Source organism: Hemitrygon akajei, chromosome 8 (genome assembly GCF_048418815.1).
Source record: "Hemitrygon akajei chromosome 8, sHemAka1.3, whole genome shotgun sequence".
Lineage (NCBI taxonomy): Eukaryota > Metazoa > Chordata > Chondrichthyes > Myliobatiformes > Dasyatidae > Hemitrygon > Hemitrygon akajei.
The window spans coordinates 102,291,525-102,311,016 of NC_133131.1; the positions used below are offsets into that span (position 1 = coordinate 102,291,525).

Here is a 19,492-nt window from a genome sequence, read left to right on the forward strand (position 1 = left end):
TATCATCATCTTAATAGCATTAACTCTGCCTACCAATGACAAAGATAGTGGAGACCACCTAATAGCAAGCTGCTTAATTTGGTCAATTAAAGGTAGAAAATTAATTTTAAATAAATCCTTATGTTTTTTAGTAATTTTAATACCTAAATAAGTAAAATAATCTGTAACAATTTTATATGGTAAATGTTTATCAATTGGAACATGCATATTTAATGGAAATAGTTCACTCTTATTAAAATTCAATTTATAACCAGAAAAGTTACTAAATTGAGCGAGCAAAGAAGAAATAGCAGGAATAGATCTTTCAGGGTCAGATATATATAATAACAAATCATCCGCATATAATGATACCTTATAAGTCGTCTCCCCATGGGTAACACCCAGAATATTGGGTGATTCACGAATAGCTATAGCCAAAGGTTCTAAAGCAATGTCAAATAGTAAAGGACTTAAAGGACAACCTTGCCTTGTACCACGAAATAGCTGAAAAAAAGTGGATCTTTGATTATTGGTAAAAACCGAAGTTAAGGGTTTATGGTATATTAATTTAATCCATGATATAAATTTTGAACTAAAATTAAAATGTTGCATTGTATTAAATAAATATGGCCATTCAACTCTATCAAATGCTTTTTCGGCATCTAAAGAAATGACACATTCTGGTATTTTAGATGAAGAAGTATAAATAATATTAATTAATTTTCTAATGTTAAAAGATGAATAGCGATTTTTAATAAATCCAGTCTGATCTTCAGAAATAATTCGAGGTAATATATTTTCTAATCTAATAGCCAAAATTTTACTAAAAATCTTAAAATCCGTATTCAACAAGGATATAGGCCGATAGGATGCACATTCAGTAGAGTCTTTATCTTTTTTTAAGAATTAAAGAAAAAGAAGCTTCATAAAAAGATTGTGGTAATTTGCCTATACTTAATGCATCTTTAAAAATTTTACAAAGCCAAGGAGAAAGTATGGAAGAAAAAGATTTTAAAAATTCTGCAGAGAAACCATCTGGACCAGAAGCTTTACCCGAATTCATTGAAAAAATAGCCTTTTCTATTTCAGACTCCATAATAAGTGTATCTAAAAATACACTGTCCTCAACAGTTACTTCTGGAATATTCAAATTCCTTAAAAATTCATTTATTATAGAAGAGTCCTTAGTAAATTCTGATTGATATAAGGAATTATAAAAATCTTGAAAGGCTTTATTTATCTCTTTGTGATCGATCGTCAAAGTACCATCTTGTTTACGAATCCTAGTACCGTAGATTCCAGACTACAGAGCGCACCTGATTTTAAGCCGCTGGCTCTAATTTTAGAAATAAAATCATTTTTTTAATTGTACAGGCCGCATCGGATTTTAGGCCGCACCGGATTTTCGGCCGCAGGTGTCCCACGTTGTAATATGAGATATTTACACAGAAAGATATTACACGTGAGGATTTTTTTAACTTTTAATTAAATCCATATGGTAACAAAAACAAATACATATTGCAAATGCTTTTTTTCGAACCGTGCCCGTACGCGGCTACTTTTAAATATACGTTGCGTATACTTCTTTACTGAACAACATTCCAATATCTCCTAACGACTGGTAAAAAATATATATACTGCAGCCTACCAGGAAAAGTTATTGATACCTTTAACTTAAAAGCAGAGTTCGCTCAGATCCAAAGCCGCTCGCGTAATGCGCTCCCCCCCCTCCTTTCCGTTTCATCGCAAACGGCATTTAAAAGCAGATTTCGCTCGGATCCAAAGCCGCTCGCGTAATGCGCTCCCTCCCTCCGTCCCGTTTCATCGCAAACGGCATTTTCCTACAAGACACCGCGAAACCGGGTGTGACGACATAGCATCCCGCGATGTAGTACAGAAAACAAATATAGTTTAAACTAAGTAGGGTAGGTAGCACAATGCTTCGAGTGTTTTCCATGTTGATGAGGGTGAGTACAAATGACTGATTTACAATAATTTAATTGTGAAAGTGCGCTTGATTTATCGTACAATTTCATTGGTCCTCTGTGAACTACTCATCAATTTTATTGGTCTACTGTTACCAGGCAAAATGTTTACGAGGCGGCATGAAAAAAATCATGCATTAGCCGCTTCGGATTATTGGCCGCAAAGTTCAAAGCTGTTCAAAATGTGGGAAAAAAGTAGCGGCTTAAAATCCGGAATCTACGGTAATCTGTCGTTTATCCGAAACAATTCTCAATTGGTTAGCTAGTAATTTACCAGACTTATCTCCATATATATAGAATTGGGTTTTTGATTTAATTAACTGACTTTCAATCGAGGAGGATAGTAATAAGCTATGCTCCATTTGAAGTTCCACTCTTTCTTTATAAAGTTCTTTGCTAGGAGTCATTGAATAAATCTTATCAATTGCTTTGATTTTATCAACTAATGTTAATATTTTAGAATTAGTTCGTTTCCTAACTCCAGTAGAATATGAAATAATCTGTCCACGAATATATGCTTTAAAAGTATCCCATAAAATTCCACTAGAGATCTCTGCTGTAGAATTTGTTGAGAAAAACAAATCAATTTGCTGTTTAATAAAGTTAACAAAGTCAGAATCCTGCAATAAAACAGGATTGAACCTCCAAAATTTAGCATTAATATATGAATCCGTTATCTTAATAGATAACTTCAGAGGTGCATGATCAGATATGGTAATAGAGTCATATTTACAATCAATAACATCTGTAAGTAAATGGTGATCAATGAAAAAGTAATCAATTCTTGAGTAATTATGATAAACATGGGGAAAGTATGAGAACTCTTTGTCATTAGGGTGTAGAAAACGCCAAATTTCACAAATAGCTGAATCAATCATAAAAGAGTTAATGAGAGAAGCCGATTTATTCGGAAGAGTTTGGGTGGGCTTGGATCTATCCATCAAAGGGTTTAAACAACAGTTAAAATCCCCACCCATTATCAATCTATATTGATTCAAATTAGGAAAGGATGTAAATAAACATTTAAAAAATTCAGGACAATCAGTATTTGGAGCATAAACATTAACTAAAACAACTTTTTGATTAAAAAGTAGACCAGTAATAAGCAAAAATCTACCTTGCGGATCTGCAATTGTTTCATGATGTATAAAAGAAGTTGATGAATCTATAAAGATGGAAACACCTCTTACTTTGGCTTGCGAATTTGAGTGATACTGTTGGCCCTTCCAAAACCTAAACAATCGTTGACTATCCACCTTCCTTACATGAGTCTCTTGCACAAAAATAACATTGGCATTCATTCTATGGAATACTTTGAATGTTTTTTTTTCATTTGATCAGATGATTTAAACCATTAGTATTCCAAGAAACAAAATTAATAATCCTATCCATATTGACAATATTTATTACAGTTAACACATAAGTTTAAAAAAAAAGTGAACTCATAAACCCGGAAGAAGGAAGTAAGTTCAAGGAGAAACCGGAAGTCACAGCACTGCAACCATTTTTGTAGTTTCATATAAGCCCATGAAATAAAACTAAGCAAAAAGCAAGCAAAAAGAAAAGAAAAAAGAAAAATCCCCCTCCCTCCACCCTCAAAACCCCAGGAAAAAAGCCAAAAAGAGGCAAGCAGGCAATCTAACACTAAAATTACCCCCATGTCTCAAGATGGCAACTCAGACAAAAAAAAAGTTAAAAAAAATACAAACAACCCACATTATAAGAGAGGGTTGGTATAACAAAAGTTAAAATATAAAATTAGTATTATAAATGTATATAAACAAAAGGGTTAAAAAGAAAAAATTAAAACGATAAAACCCATAAATGACTAATACTGGATTGGTATTTTAAATGAGAGTTTAAAACTTTCAAGCACATCAAAATGGATATGACGTTCCAAGCACTAAAGTCTGTCGGGAAGAAGAAACAACATTTTATTTCTTTTTAAAAATCTTAATATTTAAATGTTAAAAATATAAAAAAGCGTATACAAGCTTAAAAAGAAAAACAAAAATAACCCTAATAAGTTATTTTCAAAGCTAATAGATTAATAATATGGAAAAATAATAAAGTCAAAATAAGCCTAGAAAAAAGAGCTTTAACCGTGTATAAAAAATACATGTAAGCCATACCCAAAAAAAACAAACATCGTTCTGTAAAAGATCCAAATCTATAGACTAATTATTACATTAGTCAACCCGATAGAATGTCATTGTTCCAAAAAACTTTGAGCATCCGCTGGAGATTTAAACAGCCAAAAAGTTCCGTCATCAAGAGTAACTCTCAAGTGTGCTGGAAATAGCAGCGCTTGCTTGCAGCCTTTCTGGTGAATTTTCGACATAACCGATCTAAAAGCCATTCTTGCCCTTAAGACTTCAGGGCTATAATCTTCCAGAATGCGAAATTTAAACTCTTGAAAACTGAGTTTTTCCGGGCCGCCCGAATCAGACGCTCTTTGGTATGAGGGTAATGGATCCGGAGAATTACATGTCGTGGTTTCAAACTTGAATCAGACCGAAAACGGGAGACACGGTGTGCACGGTCGATTATCGGAGGAGAGTCCAGTACCTCTGGACCAAAGGCATCCATTAGAAATTTAGAGAAGAAAACGGTAAGATCACCGCTCTCAAATTTTTCCGGAATCCCAATTAACCGAAGATTTTGTCTTCGAGAGCGATTTTCCAAATCAGTAATTTTAAATTTATAACGATCCATCTGTTGAGAAGTCGAAGTTTGCTCTTCTTAAAAAGTTTCAATTATACGATCTTTCTTGCGAGCGGCTTCTTCAAGAGCCAAAATACTTGCTTGTTGTTTTTGTGATTCCAGTGTAAGTGCTTGGAGTTTTTCTTCGAATAACTTTACACGCTCATCAAACTGAAAAAGCTTTACGGTTATTTTTTTCTCCAGTTCTTCAAATTTGTCTTCTATAAGCTTCACAATTGTTTCTAAAGTTATCGGTTCTTTCGTCTGTTTCGATTCTTTTGCTCTAGACATTTCAGCAAGTTGAGAATAATTCAAATAGTTAAAAAGAAAAATTCTGTATGTTTAGACCCCTTTAGAATAAGTATAAAAAGATCCTTTAAGGGGTGTTTGTAGGTTAAAAAGACGTAAAAGGTTTGGAGCAAAGCCTAAAAGTGGTTTACTCCATAAGCGCCATCTTGAGACCTCACTGCAATGTCATTTCTAGATAAAGTGCCCTATTCTTTCCACATATTCAATCATGATTTTACTGAAATTTTGAAACAATAAATATTGGACTATTTCATCTTGAACTACATCTCACTGCAATTGATAGATACATGAAATATACAAATCAGTGAACTCCAACTGTTTCAGCAATTTCACAGCTCCAAAAGGGGAAACAAGTATCTCTCATTCTCAATAAAAGAAAGTAACACCAACTTCAGTGACTATCATCATTAATAATGTTTTATCCTTTAAAACCAATTATACCAATATCATCCTATCTATCCAAACATAAAACTAAAAATGCCAACATTAGAAATTCAACAGCTTTCTCTGTATAAAGTCATTTTAATTACATCTAACTACACCTTTCTCAAACAGGCACAGATACTGTCTCCTCAATACAATCACATCTCCACTTTCACTGCATAACCACTTTGTCGATAGGGTGGCAGTTAGTGCAATTGCTTTACAACATCTGTGTTCAACTCCCAAAGCTGTCTGTAAGGAGTTTATATTCTCTCCATGATTGCATGGATTTCCTACGGATCCTCCATTTTCCTCACAAATTCCAAAGAGGTATGGGTTAGTAAGCTGTGGCCGTGCTATTTCGGCGCCAGAAACAAGGCCACACTTGCAGGCTGACTCCAGCATAACTCTGTGTTTTGATTTGACACAAACTTCACATTTCACTTTATGTTTCAGTGTTTCAAAGTACACGTGACAAATAAAGCTCTTCTTTCAATCTCAGTAGGGGTGACCCTTGCTTCCAGTTACCTGTCACTAATTTTCCATTCCATTCCCATTCTGATGTTCTTACTTTTAGCCAATGAAGCCCAATGCAAACTTTAAGAATGGCAAATCAGGGAACTCCATATGGAAATCAACAGTTTTGACAAATTATTGTTAATAGCTCACTTGTGATTATTAGAATATCTTTATAAGTATTGTTGAGAGAACAGACATATTTGTCCCTCTTGTTACATAATATATTACACAAATATATTCTTCCATAACTGCTCAGATGACTGTAAGTGTCACAATATCCTTGGTGAGGGAAACTTGTTCATTTATCATGGTGTGGTGTCATTCTCTTCACATGTTAATGTGTATTCAATATAACTGGTCGACTTACTCATCTAATGTGAAATAATGGAAATGCAGTTCTCAGATTTTATTAAAGCCTTATTTACATAAATGATTACATAAACCAATCCTACCACAAATCAAAGGCAACTCACTTTTTGATTCCACAACCACAGTATAAGTCAGGAATGTGTTGGAATGTGCTTGTCTAAATTAGACCAGCTACAACAAAGCTTAAGTTACATCAACAATATCCAGGATAAAGCACCTGCTCAAACATCTTCAACATCCTTGCTCTCTGCTGCAGGTGCACAGTGGTGTACCACCAAGTCAAACATCAAATCACCTATCCTTCATCATGGCTTGGTTAAAAATTCTGAAACATCCCTACCAAATAGTACTTTTAATAGTACTAGCAAAAAAATTGCACTGATTCAAGAAATATATTCACCATTATCAATCTGACATTTTCAGTAACAGCCACATTCAATTAATGAGTAAAAAGAGCTCAAATGGCATTTTGGCATTCAGCTGTGCTTTTCCCAATATTTCCAAATATCCAGGCACTTTAGCTGCCCTGACCAACAAAACCTATACAACAATACAAAATCCCATTTCGCATTGCTGTTCCAGGCACTATTTTACTTAAAAAATAGAGAATGCTGCAGGCACTCAGCAATTCAAGCAGCAACCTTGAAAAAGAAAAGAAAGGTTGAAATTTCAGGTCAAGAAGGGTCGATATTTCAGGGTAATGACCTGTTGAGTTTTCCTAGCCTTCTCTATTATTGTTTTAGACTTCAAACCTTGCAGGTTTTTTCCCCCTCTATGCACTTTCTTGGTACGGGGAACAAACAAACAGTATTTTGTTAATAACCAGTATCCTAAAATTGCCTGTTTAATCACAAAATTGGAGCATCACAGGCCCAAAAAATCTTCAAATGGAAGCTCAGTACAGGGAATTCATATGTCAGAATTCCCTGTGTATAAGTCAATGAATGCTACTTAGTCACATGAGGAATTATAATTAATACATGGGACAAATTAATGACTTAGCTAATGTTCGACAGTCAATCAAGTATTTAAAAACATGACCTTAAACACCTGGAGATACAAAAAGTCTTCTCTTTAATAAATAAATGAAGTACTTAGAATCCATTTACAGTTGTGTATTTAAATTAATAGATTCTGAGGAAGTTTTACTATATCCTACCATTAATCTGTAGCAATCTCTCTGGTTCTTGGAATAAAACTCTGGATCTGCCTTGATTGGTTCCTATTGGCACATCTGACCCAGAGAATATAGAGAAAATAGAGATTTACAGCCCTCTAGCCCACAATGTCAAGCCAACCATGTAACTTGCTCTAGAGACTGCCTAGAATTTCCTAGCCCATAGCCCTCTATATTTCTAAGCTACATGTACTTATCTAAGAGGATTTAAAAAACCCTACTGTATCCGCAAATATGGTTTTCTTAACTAGAAGTCCAACCAATAATAAGGTATGGTATTTTGAAAGCAGACCTTAAGTCCATACAATTCTGCTCCATTTATAATCGTACCTCCCCTTTGCCACTTCAAGCTAGCATTATTTGGTATGCCTGTTGTAGGCATTTGTAGAGAAAATCAAGAGTTTATTCTTGTAAGAATATTTGAAAAATGATAGTCTGCCATCTGTACTATGTTTGCAATGGTCTATCCCTGGGTTTCTTCAGTGAAAATCCTCAAGGCTAAGACTTCCAACAATACTTCCAAATGATGAGAATCCTTTCAAAAGGCAAGCAAAACACAACACTGCTTTTTACCCCATATCCATCCATTCCTCTCAAACATGCCTTTACTCTGCATTAGACTATGCCAGTACCTTGCTTCCTCACTGAGCATCAACAAGTCATGTATCTTTTCATCAAACTGAACGTTTCAAATCCAATCTGTCTAAGGCTTTTAAATGAAAGTCAAAAACCCCCTTCTCAAAAGATACACACTGGGTCCTCCCTAGTTAAAAGAGTTGACAATATTTCAGTGGCTTATGCTTATCAGTTGAAGAAATGAAGGGTGTGCACAGAGCACTAATTTAATTTGAGGTTCTTTTTCACCTACACATACATAATATTATGCGATCATAAGTTTTTTAAGCTGTTGATCAACTTTGTTCACTATTGAGTTGGCATTTTCAGATCTGTTCTCTCTCATTCCACAAAGAAACATCAGTAAAAATGACAAATTCAATTTTTAAGATCAGCTTAATTTAACTTCTATCTAACTGCCTTCCTGAATCCAATAGAAAACAAAGAATTATTTAGACATAACCTGGGGGAAACAAATTGTAAAAAAGTTATCCTTTAATATAAACAACAGAAGATAACTTACTGAAACTTGTAAAGCGTCCATGAACTGCAGGCTGAAATATTCTGTCTCCACAAGGTCCAAATGGTAAACAATTTGGTCAAAGAGATCTTGGCCTTTTGCATTTTTCTATGAAAATAAAGAGCATATGAAATTTGAATTGTTGTTTTGAAGATTGAATTATATGAAAAACATAACCAAAGCAATCCTTATTGAAACCTAACATTCAATACACTAAGACATTAATAAAATAACTCATTCATGCATAGTTACTTTTTTAAATTTTATTTTAGAGATACAGTGCAGAACAGGCCCTTCTGGCCTACTGAGCTGCACTGCCAAACAACCTCCCGGTTTAACCCTGGCCTAATCACAGAACAATTTACAATGACCAATTAACCTACTAACTGGTACATCTTTGGACTGAGCACGCAGTGGAAACAGATGCACTCATGGGGAGAGCACCCAAAATTGAACTTCGATGCCCAACGTTGTAATAGCACCATGCTTACTACTATGATAACAAGATGCCCCAATGTAGCTTTGATGCAGATGCATCTAAACTCCCATCTTGTAATATTATGGATAAAGGCTATTAAATTATCTCACACACTATTCCTTATGCAATGATGCCGCCATCATCTTTTAATAGTATGCGCAAGTCTACTTGTAATTTTATGTTGATGATATGTTGAGGTACCACCACAATTACAACAAAGTGTACAACAATGTTCACTGATCCAATCAATAGTCACTTAAATTACTTATCCACAAATGCAAAATAAGAATAACTTGCGACTATGTGCACCAACCAATCAAGCTCCAGGCATAGGTGCTGAAACAGCCCTACAGACAACAAAACCAGAGAGCCTATTCTTGGAATGTCATATGCCTTCCGAAAGCTCACTGCTGTCAAAACAACTTTGAACTAACTTTAAATATTTTTGACAATCCAAAACATTTAAAGACAGTTTAAATAGAGCTAAATAATTGAAACAGGATGATTAAAAAGATAATAATCACTTCACAAGAAAGTTTAAAATATTAAGAAGTAATTTGGAAGTACAATTGAAACAAGAAAACTACTTTTCTAAAGCACCTACATTTTTATCAAGATCCCACTCACGCAACCCATGCCAACCTCTCCTGGCATATTGTGAAGTGCCTTTACCATCCAAAACCACTGACTTTCACACTGCAATGAACCAAACTGCCCTCAAATGCTCAGATATTTACTGCCTGTCACAAGCAGGCACTAATACTACTGGAGGTTCTTTAATGGAGCATGAAATTTGCACATTTTACCCACTCTGCAATACTCTGATTCAATGACAGTCTAAAAATTGGGAATATTAGTTTGTTATTTGACCAATATCTCAAAAATTACTGTCCTGAATTTAGTTTTTACTTTTTCCCTATGATACAGGTAGATACCTATATAGGAAACACTTCTTATAACCTCGAATTCTCTGGAGCAATTTTTCTCTCTAATTAATTTTGAGCAATTTTAGCTAAAACGTAAATTACTGTACTTCTTCTGTAACTTACTTTAGAATCTTTAACAGAACTATAAATCTTAATCCCAATATTCCCTTCCCACTATTTCTGGTATTGTCTCATTTTTCACAATGCCTCTTATTTCCTGACAATTCTACTACAACTACTATTTTACAACAACTATCAGCTTTTTAATTTTTCCAACTGTGTAGCCACAAATGGGACTCTGGCTATCGATCTACTATCTTTCGAAGTTCAAAGGAAATTTATTATAAAAGTATGCACAGTGTATGTCACCATATACTACCCTGAGATTCATTTTCTTGTGGGCATTCAGAGTCGATACAAATCAATGAATAATTACATACAAGCAAAGACCAACAAACAACCAATGTGCAAAAGAAGACAAACTGTGCAAATATAATAATAAATAAGTACTAAATAATACAAGAACATAAGAAGTAGAGTCCTTGAAAGTGAATCCATACGTTGTGGAATTAGTTCAGTGTTAAGGCGAGTGAAGTTATCCACGCTGGTTCAAGAGCCTGATGGTTGAAGGGTAATAACAGTTCCTGAATCTGGGGTGTGGGTCCTAAGGCCCCTGTACCTCCTTCCTGATGACAGCAGCAAGAAGAGAGCATGGCCTGGATGATGTACAACCTTGATGATGGATGCTGCTTTTCTGTGGCAGCCCTCCTTGTAGATGTGTTCAATGATAGGGAGGATATTTTCTGTGATGGATTGGGCTGTGTCCACTACTTTTTGCAGGTTTTTCCATTTATGGGCATTGGTGTTAAAATACCAAGCTGTGATGCAGCCAGTCAGGATACTCTCTACTGTGCATTTATAGAAATTTCTCTAAGTTTTAGATAACATGCTAAATTTGCAAACTTCTAGAGGTGCTGAAATGCTTTCTTTATAATTGCGCTTACACATTGGTCCAAGGATAGATCCTCTCAAATGATAATGCGAAAAAAGTTATTATCCCTCTCCATCACCGCTCCCTTAATGAGGACTGGCTCATGGACCTCCAGTTTCCTTCTACAGTGAATAATCAGCTCCTTGGCTTTACTGCCATTCGGTCAGAGGCTGCTGTTATGGCACCTTTCAATCACCCTCCTATCTGCCAATTTGATATCTCCTTTGATTTGGCCAACAGCAGTGTCGTCAGCAAACTTGAAGATGGCATTGGAGTGGTTGTTAGCCTCAAGATTTCAACGGTTTTCTGCAAGTGCTAAAAATTCAACTCAATAGTTCCAAAAGAAGGTTATGTTAAAGAAACAGAAAACAGACTGCTGGCAGAGCCTGTTATATTAAACAGCAACAATGAAGGCAGAGGGATGGTCAATGTTTCAGGTGAACACCCTGAATCAGAATATATGCCATTCCTGGTAGACCTGTTGAGTTTCTCCCGCAGTTAGTTTTTTTTCCCCACTTCTGATTACAACATCTGCAGTATCTTGTGCCTCCTCTTATATCAAGAAAGCTTAGCTTTAATATTCCCTTTTTGTCTCCTGAAATGTACCTGCTTTACACTTATTTTATCACCTTAAAAATTTCCTACTTTTTCTTCCACCTAATCTGGACAGGATTCTATTATTTCAAGTCAAAATTCTGATCTTTATTTTTCCTTTTCCATTCTTGCACCAAACTTACTTCAGTCATCACCTAAATTATCTTTCAGATTATTTCTTACATCTGCTTCAGAGAATTCTGTATATTTGCGGAAACAGCAACAAATTAAGAAAACACCTTAAGAACACTGCAACAAAGACACAACTTTTCCCCAACCTTAAATACAGTTAACACAGAAGCATTACAATATTTTTAATGTTCCAAAACAACTATGAATAAAACATCATAAACAAAGCAAATTAACTTAAAAAACACAAAATTGGGCAGTATGTCAGATGTATTGAAATTGTGTAACAAAAGATTTCTCCCAGTTTGATGTCCCAATCTAACTTGGTTAGTTTCATTTTTATTTAAATAACGTTGTATTCAAAAGCTATGTTACTCAAATATAAATGGATTAGAAATACTTACCATTAAAATGCATGAGCTTATCATTAATGATTTTAACAAAAAGAATTAAATTAGATACTTCGGTAAATCATTTGTTTTATCATTATAATTAAAAACCAATTAATTAACAAATTACGTCAAAGTAGGCAAGTCTTCGAAGATTTCATTTTGAAGAATACAAGCTGCCTCTAATTATACTCCAATTACAAGTCAAGACAATATAGTGTCTTAATAAAACAAAAGCAAACCGTGTATACTAGAAATGCAGAATACAAACTGGAAATAGTAAAGAAATAGTCAGCAAATCAAGTAGCATCTTTGAAACATCAAAACAAGAAAAAGCTGGAGAAAATAGATATTAGGATGCAGAGAACAGAAGAAGGATGGAAGCGAAGGGAAGAAAAAGAAAAATTACCACCTGACTATATTAAGATTAAAGTAACACATTATAGATGCAAGACAGTAGTAAGATCTGATATGACCATAAGCATAATGAGAACAAATTGAGGTTTATACAATTTTTTGGGTTTCTACAGCTCTTCCTCTAAAGTTTCAGTAATTAAAATAACTCTGCAAAAATTCACCCATTCTCACCTAGGAAGGAGCGAAAAAAAACAAACCATTGGCGGAACTCAATTGGTGAAGCAGCCACTATGGTAATAGCAAGAGGACTGACAATTCAGATGAAGACCCTGCATCAGCTAACAGTGTCTGCAAGCTTGTGGCTCTATTTGTCTGGGAAGATTAGCAATACAGTAAAAGAGACATTTTAGAGAAAGTGCATGGATAGGAGGGCTTTGGAGAGGTACAAGCCAAATGCGAGCGAATGGATTTAGCTTGGCGGGAAGCATGGTCCGCATGGATGAGTCGGGCTACAGGACATGTTTCCATACCATAGTTAGTCTACGATTCTAAGAGGTCTTATTTCAAATTGTGATGCTCTAAGCTGGCTAACTTAATGGCCATGAAGCTACAGTTAAACTAATGTTCAGAGTGGTGAGGCCGTTAGCAGTTACTATTTTTTCAAACAGCCACTTAACATAGTTAAATGTGAAAATCATTAAGGTGACAGTGAGTGGCTCCTCTGAACTCCATGCTTTACCGGCATTTTGCTAAAAGGCTTGGCATTGAAAATACACGAAATGACATGACGTTTGATGCAGACCAACGTTGCCAGAAATAAATTACAACTTGTTTGTTCAAACTCAAGCTAATTTTAAACCGTATCACAAGTATTATTTAGCACTAAACAATCTCCCTACCACTGAAAAACAACACTAATAAGTTTAACTCAACTTTTTAATTAGCACTGACCACGTAAAAAATTATATATATTTTATAAAAGTTTTTCATGTCCTCTCTCTTATATTCAGTTCTTTCTTTCCCATTTACCTTTTTGTACATATTGTAGCAGTTAATTATATATTCTATTATTTTTCAACTTGGGCTTTTAATGTTTACTTTTTAATTTCATGGTTGATGGGACAAGTATTTGCTTATACAGTTACACAGGACCCAAAATCCTATGGTTTATTTAGGTTAGTTGACACAGTTTATTGATACTTGATCAAAAGTTGTCTCCTAATCAAATTATGAAATGTAAAATGCAAACTGCAGCTACTAACCATTTCCTGCAAGTGAGCAAAAATGGCCTTAAGCATACATTAAGCATATAAATGATTTCATAATGATCCAGTAATCAGTTCAAAATACTTTTAACATAAAGGGAAATACTGATATGGGATTACCTTTAAATTGGAAATTTAATGGAAAGAAGCTGCAGAGGGTTGCAAATTTAATCGGCTCATCTTGGGTACTAGCCTACAAAGTACCCAGGACATCGTCAAGGGGCAGTGTTTCACAAAGGAAGCATCCATTATTAAGGACCTCCAGCACCCAGGACATGCCCTTTTCTCACTGTTACTATCAGGTAGGAGTACAGACGCCTAAAGGCACACTCTCAGCTATTCAGGAACAGCTTCTTCCTCTCTGCCATCCGATTCCTAAATGGACATTGAACCCATGAACACTACCTCACTTTTTAAATACATATTATTTCTAATTTTTCCACAATTTTTAATCTATTCAATATATGAATACTGTAATTGATTCACTTATTATTATTTTTTTTCTTCTACAATATGTATTGCATTGGACTGTTGCTGCTAAGTTAACAAATTTCACAGGCCAATGATAATAAACCTAATTCTGATTCTAAAATATTTTATTTCCATTTTTGCTTCAAGTCAGTATTTACTCATTGTTCAGAAGGTTTAATCAAGAAATGCATCAAATGTTAAGATCTGTAAACACAAGCAATTCAGACTAACATGTTCTTTTCCTCAATAAGTACAAATACACTCTGATCAGAGCCCACTGATAAATATTTGCTTTGCAGCATGCATTTGCTTTACGCATGTTCATGCGGAGCAGAGGTCAAGTATGTTTTCCCTCGAATGCAGGAAATTAAAAGGGGATATGATTGAGGTATATATTATTAAGGGTACACTGCAGGAAACATTTCCCCACATCCAATGTAACCAACACCAGGGGACACAGATTTAATGCATGGAATGACAGCTTTTAAGAGTGGATCTGAGAAGGACCTTTTCCACGCTGAGGGCCATGATTACCTGGAACACAATGCCAGAAATACATACTAATTGTATTTGAATGCTTTATTTTATGCTTGAATTATGCATTTAAGGTGATATAAGGGGTTTAGGGTCATAAGATGAGTCAGCCAACATAGAATGCCTATTTACTAATGTAGACATAAAAAATCTCTCTCCATCTGACTGGTTTTGTGTTCTCATATATAATAGTTTCCCTTATGACTCAACTATGTTCCTTCAAATATAAAAAAACTCTGATGTGGTTAAGATCCCCCCACAAACACCAGGCACTGGTTTCTGCACCCCTACAAAACTCTGAGGCCCCAGTTCCTGTGCTCTCTTGAAACTCACCTGGCCCTATATCCAGTCCTTCTTTTAAACTTACAGCATTCAATAGGAAAAGTACAGTCAGCCCTCCTTACCCGCGAATTTCACATCCGCGAATCGTGAAAACCTGGAAGTGCTTCCCAGCACGTGTTGTTCGAGCTAGTACAGACTTTATTTTTCTTGTCATTATTCTCTAAACAATGCAGTATAACAACTATTTTACATAGCATTTACATTGTATTAGCTATTATAAGTAATCGAGAGATGATTTAAAGTATACGGGAGGATGTGCGTGGGTTATCGTGGATCGGGAACGAAAAAAAATTGAAGTTCTCTTACTAAGTAAGTCGGAACAGGTACATCCAGTATTATTTAGCGTCAGTTAGTCAAACATTTGTCTTAGAATATAGTATATATTTTACCTTTCTATGCATATAAAACGTTTAAGAACATATGTTTCAGCACCGGGCTCAGGAACAGAAGTCCAAGTTCGATCTAGTGACAGACTGCTTTCAAGTGCACTCTCCACACTGTGATGTGGAGGATCAAAAACCCAAAACCCAATAATTAAACCACTGCATTGCTTAGTAATAATTGTAGCTTTCATCGGGGCACAGCCTTTCTCAACTTTGTCCTTTAAAATTGTTCCAATCGTTGACCGACGTAGCCTAATGCTTTTCCAGTGACCAATGGCGTTTCACTTCTTTCCGATCGCTTTATTATTTCCACTTTATTTTCAATCGTGATTGTGATTATTTTCGTGAACAGAAACACTGCGGATTCAGAGCTCTGGCGCCGGGTCCTAATGTCCAATGCACTGAGACAGGTTAAATAAGGTCTGGGGTTATGCTGGGTCCTAAAGTCCACCACATTGAGACAGGTTGAATAAGGGACTTGAGCATCTGTGAATTTTGGTATCCATGAGGGGTCCCGGAACCAATCCCTCACAGATAAGGATGGCTGACGTATAATATTACTCTGGAATATCCTTAAATAAGTGAACTGAAAGTATGTTGACATGTTTGTTGGAATAACATCCATTGATCATTACTTTCATGTTTCATCTTTTCTCATGGCACTGTAGTAGCTTTCTGCTTTTTTTAAAAGCTTTCCAAACCTCAAGCTTTTTACATTAATTATTGCTATATTATATGCCCTCTGTTTTACTTTTATGCTGTCATTCACTTCTCAGGCCAGTCACAATTACCGGTATCTCATCCTTCCTTTAGAATGCTTAAAGACAAACCGATCTTGCATCTTCCTCCCAGAAACTCCAGCCATTGCTGCTTTACTGCCATGCCTTCCAATCATCTGGCCAGCAAACTTCTCAAACCTCTGTGGTTAACTTAATCTTCACTCTCGCAAACAACAGGATGAATTCTGTCAGAATGTGATCACTGCCTAAGGATTCCTTCAAGGTCTCTAACAAATCCTTCTGACAGTCTGATCAAAAAGCTCCAAAACCTAGGCCTCTGTACCTCTCTCTGCAACTTGATCCTTGTCTTCCTCACTAGAAGACAAGTCTGTCCGCATTGGAAATAATATCTCCACCTCATTGATAGTCAACGTTGTGCTTATTCTCTGCTCTACTCCCTCTACAACCATTTTGGCACAGCCCAAATGCCATCTATAAATTTGCTAATGACACAACTACTGTTGGCAGAATTTCAGATGGTGATGAGAAAGCTCACAGGTGTGTGATAGATCAGCGAGTGTCACAGCAACAACCTTGCTCTCACTGTCATGAACACCAAGGAATTGATTGTAGACTTCAGAATGGGTAAGACAAGGGAACACACACCAGTCCTCATCAAGTGATTGATTGGCAGTGGAAAGGGTGAGCAGTTTCAAGTTTCTGGGTGTCAACATCTTTGAGGATCTACCCTGGGCCCAACATTCTGATGCACAGCTGTGACTATATTTCATTAGGAGTTTGAAGAGATTTGGTATGTCACAAAAGTCATTTAAAAACGTCTACGGATTGTTACGTTCCCCAGTAACCGGGTGACTAATCAGCAAAGATAGATAGGTCCGCTGAAGCCTGATGCTACTATTTTCAAACGTTTTTATTTATAAAGGGGCACAAACGTATGGTTAATACAAAACATTCAGATCATATACGTCGTCACAACTCAATCTAAAGCACAGGTACAGTAATAATCAATCAGAAATAAACTCTATCGTTGTCTAGGGGTAATGTAGATATATATTGTTTACTGGATATCTAAAAGTCTTTTGCGGTCACTGCAGTTCCACCAGCTGCCGTCGTTGTGGTGTCGCGTTGGTGCACTTTTGTTAGAAAGAGAGAGAGAGAATTGAATGAAACAGTTACCCGACAGGTTTTCCAACCTGTAGGAGTTTGGTTTGTCGGAGCCTCGTTGGGGGAATGAACGCTCATTGGTGGCCTCCCCTGTAGCTAAGCCGTTCTTCCGTTGTGGGGTCGCCAATCCCAGGCAAGGAAAAGACGCACACGAACCCCACCACCGGCTGATGCTATCAAAACGCTGTCACAGGATCTCTAGCGTGTCTTCTGGTGCGTCTGAAGGGGTCCTCCCCCCCCCAGACCCTCCTTTATACTTCCTCACGGTCTCGCCGGTGCCAATCTCTCTCTCAACCAGCCCACTTTGCCCGAGGGCTTTACACGTGGTCTTCATGAGACAATAGTCAAAGAGTCGCTTTATTCTGCTTCCCGGGGGAACGTGGTCTTCAGCACGTCTCCCGCTCTCTCTCCCATTTTCCTGTGTCTATTCAGCACGTCTCTCCCCCTCTTGGGTCATTTGACCCCCCCTTGACTAGGGCTCTTGCGAATCTCACAAAGGAGGGGGCTGGGGTCATAACACCTCCCTTCTTACGGATATACCATGAAAAGCATTCTAACTGGCTGCATCACCATCTGGTATGGGGGAGGGGCACTGCACAGGATCAAAACAAGTTGCAAAAAGTTGTAAACTTAGTCAGCTCCATCATGGGCACCAGCCTCCCCAGCGTCAAGGACATCTTCAAGTAGAAATGTCTCAAAATGGCGGCATCCATCTTTAAGGATCCCTATTACTCAGGATGTGCCCTCTTCTCATTGCTAACATCAGCAAGGAGGTACAGGAGCCTGAAGGCACACACTCAACGATACATACTTCTTACTGTAATTTACAATTTTTATTATGCATTGCAATGTACTGAGTGGAAAAGCAAATTGCACAGAAAATACGGAGAGTCTGCAGAGAGATATAGATAGGTTAAGTGAGTGGGCAAGCATCTGGCAGATGGAGTACAATGTTGATAAATGCGAGATCATCCACTTTGGAAGGAAAAATGCAAGAGCAGATTATTATTTAAACGATAAAACATTGCAGCAAGCTGCTGTGCAGAGGGACAGGAGTGCTTGTGCATAAATCATAGAAGGTTGGTTTGCAGGTGCAGCAGGCTATCAAGAAGGCAAATGGAATGTTGGCCTTCATTGCTAGAGGGATTGAATTTAAGAGCAGGGAGGTTATGCTGCAACCGTACTGGGTACTGGTGAGGCCGCACCTGGAGAACTGCATACAGTTCTGGTCTCCTTACTTGAAGAAGGATATATTGGCTTAGGAGGTGGTACAGGCGAGGTTCACCAGGTTGATTCCAGTGATGAGGGGGTTAGGCTATGAGGAGAGATTGAGTCGCCTGGGACTGTACTCGCTGGAATTCAGAAGAATGAGAGGAGATCTTATAGAAACAATTATGAAAGGAGATAGATAAGATACAGGCAGAAAAGTTGTTTCCATTGGTAGGTGAGACCAGAACTAGGGGACATAACCTCAAGATTCGGGGGAGTAGATTTAGGATGGAGATGAGGAGGAAATGCTTGTCCCAAAGAGTGGTGAATCTATGAAATTCTCTGCCCAATGAAGCAGTGGAGGGTAGATTTTTGCACAGTAGGGGAATTAAAGGTTATGTTGGAGAGCAGGTAGGTGAAGATGAATCCATGGCCAGATCAGCCTTGAGCTTATTGAATGGCGATGCAGGCTCGATTGGCCAGATGGCCTACTCCTGCTCCAATTTCTTATGTTCTTACATTGTTCCTACCAACCAGTATGTCTTTGGACTGTGGGAGGAAACTGGAGTACTGGGAGGAAACCCAGGTGATCACAGGGAGAATGTAGAAACTTTCAGGTAGTGGCAGAAATTGAACCCAGTTCACCAGTACAGTAAAGTGTTGTGCTAATCACCACGCTACCACATTCTGTCTTTAAATGCATGGATTTCCTCCTTATGCACCAGTTTCTTTCCAAATAATTTGCTACCATCAATTTATCTTCGTGTAGATGGATGGCTTGTGCAGGGAGGTAGTAGTCAATGGAATTGCTATAAATGGATGTTGGTGGTCTGTATGGTTTCAAAGTTCAAAGTAAATTTATTACTAAAGTACGTATGTGTCACCATATACTATCCTAAGATTCATTTTCTTGCGGACATT

At 36.8% G+C, this 19,492-nt stretch overlaps 1 protein-coding gene across 1 annotated transcript in view; it reads right to left on the reverse strand.

The window, feature by feature from the left end:
- The window catches only part of LOC140732124 (band 4.1-like protein 4B), a 354,588-nt gene that overhangs the window by 236,417 nt on the left and 98,679 nt on the right, over window positions 1-19,492 (reverse strand). The window contains exon 2 of the mRNA XM_073054310.1: window positions 8,603-8,707. Coding sequence (XP_072910411.1) covers window positions 8,603-8,707 — 105 coding nt within the window. The remainder of the gene's footprint in view (window positions 1-8,602; window positions 8,708-19,492) is intronic.